Source organism: Sinocyclocheilus rhinocerous, unplaced genomic scaffold, assembly GCF_001515625.1.
Source record: "Sinocyclocheilus rhinocerous isolate Xijiao unplaced genomic scaffold, SAMN03320098_v1.1 scaffold848, whole genome shotgun sequence".
Lineage (NCBI taxonomy): Eukaryota > Metazoa > Chordata > Actinopteri > Cypriniformes > Cyprinidae > Sinocyclocheilus > Sinocyclocheilus rhinocerous.
Window position 1 is genome coordinate 1,232,368 of NW_015664186.1, and position 13,306 is coordinate 1,245,673.

Below are 13,306 nucleotides of genomic sequence, written 5' to 3' on the forward strand. Positions count from 1 at the left end.
GTCTGCCTTGGGAAAGCTAGCGTGTCTCCGACATAGTGATAACACTCGTTGCCTTCTCTAGTGCAGCTCAACCAGGTTTCGTCCCATTTGTCGGTATTTGTGATATCACAAATCCCGGAAAATATGCATTGTAGTCCAAACGAGTCGTTCGTTGTAGTTTTTGAAAAATTTCTGTTAAATAAAATATCTCCTTTTGAAGTGGACTTTGAGCTTTGTAACTTTGCAGATCTTTTTTTATGCTCAAACAGCAACATTGCAGACTAACTAAAGTTGAAAAAGTGAAAAAGCATAATAGGACCCCTTTAATGCATTTAAAAAAATACATCATCCAAAAATTACAAATTGCTGAAAAGTGACTCACCTCCAAGATGTAGATGAGTTTGTTTAGATGAGTTTGTGTAGATGAGATTTGGAGAAATTTAGTATTACTTCACTTGCTCAGCAGTGGATCCTCTGCAGTGAATGGGTGCCATCAGAATGAGAGCCCAAACAGCTGATAAAAACATCACAATAAACCACAAGTAATCCACACAACTTCAGTTCATCAATTAATGTCTTGTGAAGCAAAAAATTCATCAAGAGATTTTTAGCTTCAAACCATCACTTCCGGCTAAAATATGAGTCTTCTATCCATTATTCTTTCCCCAGTGAAAAAGTCGTCTCGTCTGAATCAGGAGAGAAATATGCACACATCAAGTACCGTTTACAAGAGAAAACAGTCCAAAACAGTTCTAAACAAATATTTTGGTGAATTCTAACATGAGAGTTCAATAGGGGATGGACTGTTTCACTGGAGGAAGCGTTATTATGGATTATGAACTAATATTTCGGCCAGAAGTTAAAATGCCTTACTGATGGATTTGTTTATTGATGTTAATTGATGGACTGGAGTAGTGATGATTACTTGTGGATTATTGTGTTGTTTTATCAGCTGTTTGGACTCTCATTCTGATGGCACCCATTCACTGCAGAGTTGGTGAGCAAATTTCTCTACATTTCATTGCTTTATTTCATCTGTTCTGATGAACAAACAAACTCATTTACATATTGGATGGCCTGAGGGTGAGTACATTTACAGCTAATTTTCATTTTTGGGTGAACTATTGCTTTAATCTTTTATGTATATTTAATTTCAAATAATGTAAGACAATAAATATGCTGTGTTTGTTCTTTCAGAGAACCAGAGGACAGTGAGGAAGAAGGAGAGGATCCAGCACTGGACAGTTTAAGTCAGGCAATTGCTTTCCAGGTCAGTGAATATTATATAATCTACAGTTCCGTCATCATACATTAATATTCCTAGTAAAAATTGGCTCAAAGAGAAATATACATTTTTGCCCATCATCATCATCAGCAAGCACGGATTGAGGAGGAGGAGAAGAGAAGGAAGCAGGTCACAGAGGATGTGTCTCAAGCATCTACATTAGAGGACACCCACAAACCCAGGATCAAAAAGAGTACCTACTTCAGTGACGAGGAGGAGCTCAGTGACTGACTCATACTTTTATGTGCTCGGAACACATCGCCTCTTCTCAACCGCTTTCACCTATTAAGAAGGTCACATATTGATCTAAATTTCTAATTTTGTCAAACTATGTTGCAGAAAGTCAGAAAAAAACTCTGCATACCTTGATCAGAGATGTTTGTTGTTATTTTATGCTCCTCATTCAGATAATTACACCTCCAAATATTGTATTTTTTTTAATCTTGTAAATATAGTTTAGTTTTGTGTATTTCACAATTACATTCTTGTTATTGTTCCAGGAAGCATGGAAAATAAACTGTTTTAAGTGTAACTTCCTGTCACCTTTGTCCTCAGCTCTCATTTTTTCACCCACTGATATGTCGAAGTTATGAAGGTTCAGTATAAAAGTGTTTGCATTCTCAGTGAGGCAAACCTAAAAAATTACAGTATATTTGAAAAAAATTATATATATATATATATATATATATATATATTGCTTCATATCATTAGCAAATGCATGTGTGAAATTTATGATTTCTACAATACAAAAACAATTTTGTAAAATAAGATTGTGTCCTGTCCCAAGTGAAAGAGCTTGTTTTTCTTGACTATCAAATGATTAAAATCATACAACGATTGATCTATTGAATTGACATTGCTTTTTGTAGTAAAACCTACCAAGTGCATCAGTCAATCTCAACAATTCAGCTGTTATACAAGTTATTATTAGAAAAAAATCTAGCAAATATTATTATTGACGTGGAAAAATGGGAAATATAGGTTTCCATCAACAATATTTGGTCCCAAACTAGCTAGTTCCTATTGTGTAACAGCTAAATGTAGGCTGAAATTGCAACCCTGTTAACCATTCTGTTTTGTTTCTTTATTTTGTATTGTTAGTTTATTTTATAAATAGTCTATTTATGTTTTGTTTGTTGTTAGAAAATAGCAAACAAAACAATCACACAAATCAAGGCATTCAGACCCCACGTTTGGTAACATTATGGAAAACCATGCCAACTCTTACGCATTCAACGTGAGACTCACGCAGTTGACACTGTTCTCACGCCACACGTCCATTTTCTCAAGCAGTGAAAAGCACCCTCAGTTGAAAATGTAATAACAGGATATATATATATATATATCAACCCCAAATTAATAGAAAATAAAACAGCTCATTTAAAAAGTTTTCAGACCATTTGCTGAAACAGAAAAACACTTAACATTTTAGAGTTTAGTGCAAAGTGCCAGGAACGAGTGTCTTTAATTTAAGAGGGGTGCAGTTACCTCACTCGCATTCGCTCTGCGCCCAGTTGATTTGGGGTGAAGCGGGAGCACGACTCTTTCATATAAACCCCACGACCCTCCTTTAGAGAAAATAAATCGGCGCTGGATTGGTCGAGCAGGGTCACGTGACGGCGCTGCGCTGAGTTTCTACGACAGCTGGGAGCCGCGCGAGAGGCGGCTGTGCCTGCGACGCTTCGCACAAAGTTTCTGAAGCATGGGAGACAAGAGGAGTCCGACGAGGTAAAAACAAACAGAAAGAAACTCCCACAGCCGGTGGCTTCAAGAAACTCGAGACCGTCTCAGGCCTTGAAACAGACCATTAGGCAGCGCGCGTGAATGAGAAAGACGCAACAGAGTGGCCACCATGGCGGACTGGCTGTTTTATCAACCTAAAGTGTAATTTCATTAAAGAACGCGTCGCTTGCGCAGGCGTCCGGCTGACGTTGTGCATGGATAGGATCAGATATGTGTGTCGGAGATTTCTACAGTCCGAGATGTGATGTACTCTCTGTTTGTTTTGCTTTTTGAAGGCCGAAACGGCAAGCGAAGCCCTTCTCCGACGACGGTTACTGGGACTGCAGCGTGTGTACATTCAAGAACAGCGCCGAAGCGTTCAAATGCATGATGTGCGATGTCAGGAAGGGCACGTCAACGCGGTGAGTGCCACACGATGTCTGAATGCGAGCTGCTGCTTCAAATCTAAGGAACTGCCTGCCTACACCGCATATTTGGACTTAATTCGATACCCCAGAATGCTGTCTAGATAGTCAGCTCATTAGGTTTTGAGACAGCCTTTTGCCTTGTGTGTATTAATAATTACACAGTTAATTCAATGTTTATAACCTCAGGAACAAATGTGAGCAGTCAGTGTCACGTTACTAAACAGCTCTGTTTGTAAAACATCCATTATACCCTGATTAAAGCAGGTTATTTCAGAAGTAATTGGGGTTTAATTTCAGTTCATTATGTAATTATAGTACATTAGCTGGGTATGACACAACATATGAGCAAATCTCTATAATGCCATACTTTTTTTCTATTAGCAATCAAAAAAAAAAGTCAATAAATTGGCTTGTAAATGTATATTTAGCCTAATTCTAATGCTTAAGTCATACATATTTTCATAATCACCACAATTTGCATGTCAAAAGGCAAATGTGGCATTAAAAATAGCATTTTGTAATGTCTTTCCTCTGTTTAGATGTAAAAGCATTTGGGGTGCACTGATAATACCGATAATATCTACTTGTGTTGTATACTGGAGGATAAATACTTTTGTGATGATAATGTTGTTTCTGAAGATGTGGTGACATTTACCATTGTTCGGTAAATTTTAACCGGTGTTTGAATTTTAACAGTCGAAATTGAGTCACATCAATAGGAATCAGTGGAATCTGGAATTTCGTGTGAGGGGGGTGAAAGATTTCCCCACGCAATGAGTTTAAGTTGGTAGTAACTTTGGTGTGAGTTGTACTTTTTTTCACTACACTTTTGACAACAGTTGTTTTTTTGCCTGCAGAATTTCACAGAAATAGGGATGGAATGGAAAATAATACTCTTGAGTAATAAATTCAGAGGTTTTCGTGCTGTATATTGAAGGATAAATACTTATACTTGGTATAAGTATCATTGTTTAAAGTTTCTAAAGATATGGTCACATTTACTGTCATTTGGTGAATTTTAATATAAATAAGAATTGAAATTTTGCATGAGGGCGAAAGATTTCCTATGGATTTCGTCACGCGAATTTGCCGTGCTCACTAACAGAAAGCTGCTTGGTTTGAGCTTCGATGTAAGCTCTGCTTTTTTTTTTGCTACACTATGGACATTTTACCTGTGAAATTTCATCTGAAAATAGGGAAGAAATAAAAAATAATACTCTGTAGGGAAGAAACCTTGAAAGACAAACCAATTCATGTTTTTTATATTAATCATATAGAATGAGGGGTCCTACGCAATGCATGTTTTTTCGGAGCATCTATGGTCGGTATCAGCCAATACTCTGCTTGTATTGGTCTTACAGATAGCGTCTTTCCCATGGCAGCGATCCATGAGAGAGTGCTAATGACCTCATCAGAGAAGACATTTAATGGGCTCGTATTTTCTCACTTTCATCTCATCAGTCATAAAAATCCTGTTTTGGAACAGTCAGCGACTGAGTCGGCAGTCAGTTATTTCCCTAATGTCATTAAGATGAGATCAGGAAGTAAAACATTCCTCATCTGCGTTTCGGAACATAAACGCACACTAAAAGTAGATGAAGATGATGATGATGACAGACCTCAGCTCTCAACAACAGCACCAGATAACGATCATCTTTCTTTAGGGAGATTGTTTATAAAGGTTTAATTATCTTTCAAGTTTCAAATCCCATTACCACCGCTGAATCAAAGCATTATTACTGCAGTTATTTAAAGCTAACAAATGTTCATTGTCACTGCAAAAGTGTGTGTGAGAGGGCGGAGGATTTTTATGTGGGGGTGGGGTGCTGTCACTCGTCCAGGCCACCACAGCAGCTGGCGTCCAGACGGCCTGAACTCATTTGTATTCAATGGCTTAATCAAGAATGCCGTCATCAGAAGAGGCATCATCACATCAGGATACACACACATACACACACGGACACTCATGCCCATAAATAAAACCATGATTGCACATTGTCCTGTTATAATGCCTTGGAGATGGCCACAAATGATGGGTTTTAATGATGATGTCCTCTTGATGCGATTCTCACAGGTCGTTCATTTATGAAGAAAGGAGAGCTTCTTGACATGCAGCATGTAAAATTTTCTCCAGTTCTGCTTTTATGCTACTTTTAGCAAGCAGTTGTATGCGTAAACGCAAAGGATATACGTTGGTGCTAATTGCTGCTTTCAGCTTCATCATCTTCCTAAGCAGCCGTCAGATGTGAATGACAGTGTGTTCGTTTAGGTTGCGGTTGTGTGCAGCAGATAGCAAATTAATGTTTTATAAGGCTATGATTTAGCTGAGCCTGACTGATACGTGGCGAATGATATAAGGGTTTATTTAGAGCATGTTTGTTGGGCATCTCATCATATGTTTAATTTGGGTTAGTAGGACATGTTTTTAAGCAAAATGTTTTGAAAAATGTATTTTTCCATACAATGAACGTCAATAAGGGCCTGTGCTGTTTTGGACCCCATTGAATTACATTGTAAGGACAAAAAAAGGCAAAACAGGCTTCAAATATCTTCTTTTGTGTTCTGCAGAAAGTCATAAAGGTTTTGAACAACGGGAAGGTAAAAAAAATTGTCACGTTTTATTTGGGGGTAAATTATCCCTTTAAATCACACAATACAAGCTCCTAAGTGAATGGTTTTTTAATGTTGCTTCGACTCTGGCTATATTTGCTCTTGTTCGAAGAGTGATTTGTTTACCTAGTTGTTACCTTGCGCTGACAGACTGACATTTAATTGATGAAGCTGCAGAGCTTCTCGTTGAGCATTTCAGGCCATTCCCCTCGCTGACCCCCCGAACCTGCCGGCAAACCTCTAATTTCAGTGTACTGAAACATTTTGCCCCCCAGCGAAAGCATTCGCTCTGCAGGAGAGAGTATTATACCGTTCAATTACCACAAATGGAGAGAATGTCCCCTCTAGACCAAGCAGTTTTTTTCGTACTCAAGACCTCTCACAATGACAGATTGGAAAAAGGAAGGCTGTATTATGTTTTTTTTTTCCACGTTGGAGCTCTATTTGACTTGACACTAATGTATGTTTGTGCTGTCACAACCAGTTTAAGGTTGTCAGTTATAAATTGTTGGCATAACCTGTGCGCTCTATAGGGGTATCGCTGAGAGAACTGGACCCATCATCCTTCATTACTGTCAGTGTCGGTGAGGTGATGACAAACAGAGGATTTTGATTGCAAATAGGGATGCACCGAAATTTCGGCCACCGAAAATGGCATTTTCGGGGGTTTTCGTGCTCTGATAATAATAGCTTTGTAGAACTATACATAATTTGGATAATTACTAAAAAAAAAAAAAGGGTTATATCTTACTCTGTTGCATAGAACTGAATAAAAATAATATATTGATATTTAATCTTAATATATTTTCTGTCCAATTTTATTGCGTTACTTTCAATAAACGTGTTTTTTTTTTTATTCAGTATAATTAAAATTAAGTTAAATTAAATGGCATTTTCAGTGGTTTTCGTGCTCTGATAATAATAGCTTTGTAGAACTATACATTATTTGGATAATAACTAAAAAAAAAAGGGTTATATCTTATTCTGTTGCATAGAACTGAATAAAAATAATATATTGATATTTAATATTAATATATTTTCTGTCCAGTTTTATTGTTACTTTCAATAAACGTGTGGTTATTTTAAAAAAAAATTATTCAGTATAATTAAAATTAAGTTAAATTAAAAAGTATTTAAAAATTACTTTACATTATTTAATAAAATAATAAATAATTATTTAAAGCATTTTTTGTTTCAGTTTTCGGCCAAGTGCATCCAGAAAATTTCGGTTTTGGCCTAGAAATTTCATTTTGGTGCATCCCTAATTGCAAACATATTCTGCTGTCACAGTGATATTTTCTTGTTGCTGAACGATGCGATAAAACATGGTGGAGATGTGCAAAACCAACTAGTCAGTGGGTCTAAAGGAAGCCTTGAATAATTAGGCTGGTTCAGGGTTCACCTGACTCCATGCATTTTATAATTATAAGTATACAATGGCGGAAAAAAGTGCATTATTATATATAAATTATACAAAGGCTTTTACATGCTTATATAGTGTTAGTTGTTAGATGACTAGTCACTTGCTACAGTGTGGCATTTGAAAGAGTTGAGCAGCATGTGAAATCCTCTCTAATTGCGTGTGTGCAGAAACCCAGAGTGCTGCTCTGCGAGTTCTCGTCTCTTTGCCCAAAAAGGCGAAACTAATGCAGTCTGAGGAAGCATTCCCAGCATGCCTCTGCCAAATAAACAAAAAGCCACATAAAACATTCACATTATTCAGTAATTACAAGAGCCTGTTGTCATTTATTAGAGAAATGTTGCGTATAGTTTGCAAAAGCTCGCGAAGGCGCATGCCCGTCTCAAACAAGTTGACCTCATTTTGATTCAGACAGTTATGGGCCTTTGATGAAAGGAGAGAAAGCTGGATACTAAAGCGAGGGAGAAGCAGTGTGGGATTTTGAAAAGCAGTTAAAAGGAAATGCAAACATTTGGAAAGAACCGAAAACAGAGTGTGGAGAGGTGGGACAGTGGGAGGCAGAGTGCCATCTGTCAAACAGGGGGCTTGGCAGTGGAGCGAAAGGAGGAGCAGTATGGAGACTGCATGTTCACACAGTGTAGCGCATTAATCATGGTGTCCCCTCCCATCACTCAAGCCCACGAGTACACAAGCCTCCCCGGTACAATCATTACGCCATTATACAAACATGCAGATATGAACACATCTGAGAGACTCTTGGATCAGAGGAGAGAACACAGCCCTCGTGTCCTTCTGATTTAACACAGTAATGTGGGAAAAATTTGTTTTGTGTGTGTGTACTTCTGTAAAAAGACGCCTTTGTAGACACATTCGGTAACTGGGTTTGATGTAATAGCTGGCATTGATGTGATTTTATGAAGAAATTCAATACATCTGCTTTATTTAACAAGGAAACTGACAAAAAAAAATTAGGTAAGAGAGGCTAAGTTATATTGTGAGAGCCTTCAGTGACTTTTTGCTAAGAATACGCAATATATATTGGTACCACATTCGTAATCGGTTGATATGATAGATTTTTTTATTTAAATATTGAAAAATTTTTAAATATTGGATATATATTGCCAATATTGGATATTAAATAATACATGCTAATTTCTTCTATTTTTACATTAAACACTAATTTAATATCACTGTAATCTTTTGCAAATCTCCAAATGAATATCCATTTTTCATAATTCACATTATTAGGTGCCTAATTCACTTGTAGCATTTAAATGATTTAAATTATGTTTTAGTTTTTGTTTTACAGAATAGTAAAAAAAATATATTAATTTGCCAATTGTAAGTTAGCAGCCACGTATATAATTAATTATTAGATTAGCGGTGCATCCCTTATTGATTGATTTTTATAAAATGGTTGATACATCCTAAAAATATAATTAGGACATTACATATTAAAGAAAATATAATCTCTCGATTGGTGCCATTGAGCAGTCAAAATATTTTTTTTGTTTTTGACTGATATGCGACATAGCTGTTATAGTTTCATGTCTCTCGTTTCACTCCATTGTCTCTTCTTTACTCACAAATAATTTGAACTTATTCCATTTTGTTCATTGAATTTTTTTTTGATAGTATTTATGTAATAAGCAGGATAATATACAGTCAGCGAGTCATTGTTGCAAAATTCTAATATTAACTGGCTTACATTGTCTTTTTGTATTATTGTAAGGGATAAATGTAAACTAATAGCACGGATTAAAGCATAGATGCAACGCGTATGCGTGAGACGGAGAGTGACTAATGACGGAGTAATTTCACAAAATCTCTCACCCTCATGACAAATGTTCAAAAATAAGCAGGATCAGCAACGTTAATGCCAATTTACTCCGTCAGGCACAGAGGAAATACATCACAAAGTGATCGATTGATTTACTCTGAATGGTGCGTCTAACAGCGCTGAGTGTGAAGGGTGTTAAGAGTCCACAGCAAGCAGCCAGGTCTTGACATGCAGCAGAGAGTGAGGCAGGCAGACAACTAACAGTAACAACAACTAATAATGGCCGTTTTCACTTGCCTTGGGCTTGGGATCAATGCTAATGACCGGTTCTTGGCTGCCATGCTTTAAGGCTCTAGATGTTCTAACTTCACAATGTGTAACTTCATTAGCTATTCCCAAAGCAACCGGGGGTTATGGATGAAAGCGTAAACATTGCACCAGTGCACAGATACTGAGAAGCTGTTTTTAAAATCACAGTGTGTGTGTGCGTGTTGGCAAAGCAGACGGCAGCGATGCTGGCCTTCATACTGCTCTGTTGTGGACTGGTTTTGGTATAACAGCTGTTGTTCTTGACATTACAGCAACGGTCACAGTGCATCCCTGTCGTTCTAAACGCAATGCTACTGATGGGACTTTACCCTGAGCTCTGATCTGAGATCAGTATGGTTAGCTCATAGGCCTAGATATAATCTGTAATTGCCGCAGCTGTCAGGTTGTTAATTAGGGGTGCAACAACTGATGTGTTGAAATGACAACAGCAAAACAGTATCCTACTAACAAACAATAGTAGGACAAGAAAGGCTGTTCTAGCAATTTCTGACCATTTACATCAATAGGTTCAATCTGGATCTGGTGTTTTAAATGGTATATTATTATTATTATTATTATTATTAATAATAATAATAAATTTTGTTTTTTGTTTGAGTAATTTATTTATTTATTTTGTTTCATTTTTATTGTTGGTCTAGGTTTTCTTTTTTTTTTTCTTTTTTTTTGGTATCTAAAATGGCCACAAATTTTGTTTTAGTTTTGGAATTACTAATTTATTTTAGGGTTTTTCCCTCTTATGTTTTATTTATTAGTTAACTAAAATGTTTTTTGTTTGTGTATTTGTTTTAAATTTTTTTTTTTTTATCTGATGCCAGTATTTTTCTATAATTTTTATATTGAAATTTTATGTTTTGACAGGGAGAACTAGTATATTAGGGGATATTAGCTTATATTAGGAAGTTAAATTACCAGTTTTTGTCTTCCTGCTGTAGAAAGGATAACAGAGTGAAATTGCGGCTGTTTCTCAACTGTTGAGAAAACACATTCTTCTCAGATTACGCTATGTAGGCAAGATTTCTCAACTAGCTTCAACACTTGCCTGTTTAAACTTGCTCTTTCCCACATAGTCCTTTTCATCAGGCTCTGGTGAGCTTGAATCATGTCATCCTGATTTAAAATATCTTGCTTTCTCGCCTCTCAGTCTTCCCTTTCCCCCCCCCCACAGGAAACCTCGTCCTGTCACACAGCAGTTTGCTTCACCCACACAACCCAAGAAAGAGAAAAAGGAGAAGACTGAGAAGGACAAGAACGAGAGAGAACCGACACTGAAAAAGAACAGCCACAAGAAAATGAGGTGAAATGAAAATGAGAAATGAGATGAAAATACGGTCCCTGTGTTCATAAATTTACTGCATAGTTCCTACTCCCCAAACAAATTAAGTGGCCGTCTTTTGCATTTTATATAGCAGGTAGCTCACTCTGGAAAATGTCATGTATTGTTGCTCTCCATTTGAAAACTATTTGAATATAAAATATATTTCACCTACTGCAGTGCACTGAGAATTATACAACACTTTTTGTCCCCTTTTAGTGACAAAGCTCATACAAATATTTGTAACAAATTGTACGCTTACACTACACGCCACTATACGCTTACTATGTATACTAATGAGATCTCCATCAATGAGAAACGGGCATTGATGCTTCCATGAAGCAATGTGAATTTAATAGATTTAAACTCACGAACTGTTATATATTTACACTATTGTTACAGAGTTTAGGGTCAGTATCATTTATCGCGATTAATCCCACCTAACAATAACGTTTTTTAATATAATTTTATATTGCAATAATTTCACATTCAATCTTCAATTAATGTAGAATCAACATACAGTATATTTTTTATATTTGTTTAATGGCATCTTTTTATGACTGAAGGTATCACTGATACCAATACTACTGATGTCTCTGAAATTTTTTTTTTCTTAGTATTTAACCAATGACTATAGCCATTCAACATTACAGTATAATTGAGAGATATCAATTTTAACATTTATTAGACTTTTAAAAAATAACTTCTGATTTAAATAAACTTAAATCAATATTCACATAAACCCATTATAATGTCATATTTACCTGTGCCCTACAGCAAGTAGAAAATTAAAAATGCAGAAATGTAATAACGTTATAAAACACTACATTTTTATTTAAATATAGATGAATCTTTAAAGCTACTAAAGTTATTATTTCCTCTTTTTTCTTTTGTTCTTTGATTAACAGACATAACAACAGCTGGGTTATTAGGTTATTTTGGCTGCTTTAAGAGCTGCCGCTGCTGAACATGATGTGGATCTGACATGCATTGTATTTTCTCACAACTCTTTACCTTTTCTGACCCACTTCAGCTCTTAAAGTGTCTACTAATGAGCTGATGAGTTGAATCGGGTGTGTTGTGCTGGGGTGCTTCAGGACAGTTTTGAAAACCACTGCATTTCAGAGACATGTTCTTAAATGTGACTCATATATAACAAATACTTGCATGCATGCATGGTTTTAAGGCAGCTTTAATGACTTAAGGTAACTTCATGACTTAACTGAATGACATAACTACGACATTGCATGCTCATAGTTTCTTTCGCGCTTTAATATGAAATGATACAGGCTACAGCGCGCACCGGCACATTTGTGCGTGCAATGGACTATATGCACGGAGCATTCTTTAGAACTTCCGCATAAAGATAAGCCAGCTTAGACAAACAAAACTTTTCTTCAAATTGTGAATGGATTGTGTAGAAAAACCGTGCAAAGGGTGCACAGCTGATTTTGACAATCGACCGGAAATGACTGAGCTAACTTATCTAAAACCAGGAAGTAACCGTGCATATAGTCAATTGAAGTTGAAGTGTGTGTCTGAAAAGTCTCCCGTTTGATGTGGTCATAAAGACATTCTGCATCTAAATAAATGCAATTCTCCTCAAGAAAAAAGAAGAAGATAGAAGCAGCAGTAGTTGAGAGTGGTGTGGGCAACCCTATCTCCGCCCCTGTGTAAATTGCTTTAAATATTTTTAACATGTTAAATTAAAAAAATTAATGGCCTGCGTTAACGTGCTTATTTTGACAGCACTATTCTAAACATTAATAATAATAAGAAATGTTTCTTGAGCACCAAATAAGCATATTAGAATGATTTCTTACGGAATTTGAAAACAAATTTGTTCAAATTTATGGTTACATATGTCAAAAGTCTTCAAATCAAAGTTTCTGATGTTCTGATTCATCTTTTAGATCATTGGTTTGGTTCATTGCCTCCCTGATTTTATTTAAATTGCCTATGGAAAAAATTATTGAGAAAATACTTGGAAAACCAAGGCCGCCGGGTTCACTTTTATGCTCTATTATACTAGCAATTCAAGTCAATTTTATTTATAATAAGCCAATTTACTCTAATACAGATTTAAAGTTTCAAAGCAGATTCACAGTAATAAACAGTTAAATTACAGTGTTAATGTTGCTAAATGCATCAATTATGAAACTATTTAAATTTCAGCTGTAATGCAGATCTACAGAAGACAATAGTATCTCAATTAGGGTTGTGACGGTGAGAATTTTCCCACCGGTTAATCAACGTGTGACAACATCGGTAATACTGGTATCACCGCGGGGGGCATTCCCTCTTTTCCTCGCTTTCCTTGGCTTTTAAATAGCTTGTAAAAGCGGTGTGCCCATTTTACTTTCACTTTGAAATAGCGGCAATTCGGCGTAAAGCAATTGTTCGTTTTTAGTTCGTTTGAATTAATCCTCTTTTCCTCGCT

At 36.2% G+C, this 13,306-nt stretch overlaps 2 protein-coding genes and 1 pseudogene across 6 annotated transcripts in view; 2 read left to right on the plus strand and 1 right to left on the minus strand.

Moving 5' to 3' along the window:
* Positions 1 to 1,542, plus strand: part of LOC107729822 (zinc finger CCHC-type and RNA-binding motif-containing protein 1-like) — a 2,461-nt pseudogene extending 919 nt beyond the window's left edge.
* LOC107729837 (periphilin-1-like) overlaps positions 1 to 13,306 on the minus strand; it is a 56,136-nt gene that overhangs the window by 21,966 nt on the left and 20,864 nt on the right. The gene's annotated exons all lie outside the window — the stretch shown is intronic.
* LOC107729839 (YY1-associated factor 2-like) overlaps positions 2,854 to 13,306 on the plus strand; it is a 13,068-nt gene continuing 2,615 nt past the window's right edge. The window contains exons 1-3 of one of the 2 annotated variants that reach the window (XM_016540549.1): positions 2,854 to 2,992; positions 3,283 to 3,408; positions 10,696 to 10,848. In XM_016540549.1, coding sequence (XP_016396035.1) covers positions 2,967 to 2,992; positions 3,283 to 3,408; positions 10,696 to 10,848 — 305 coding nt within the window. In that variant the 5' untranslated portion in view covers positions 2,854 to 2,966. The remainder of the gene's footprint in view (positions 2,993 to 3,282; positions 3,409 to 10,695; positions 10,849 to 13,306) is intronic. The other variant, XM_016540550.1, reaches the window with a different exon arrangement.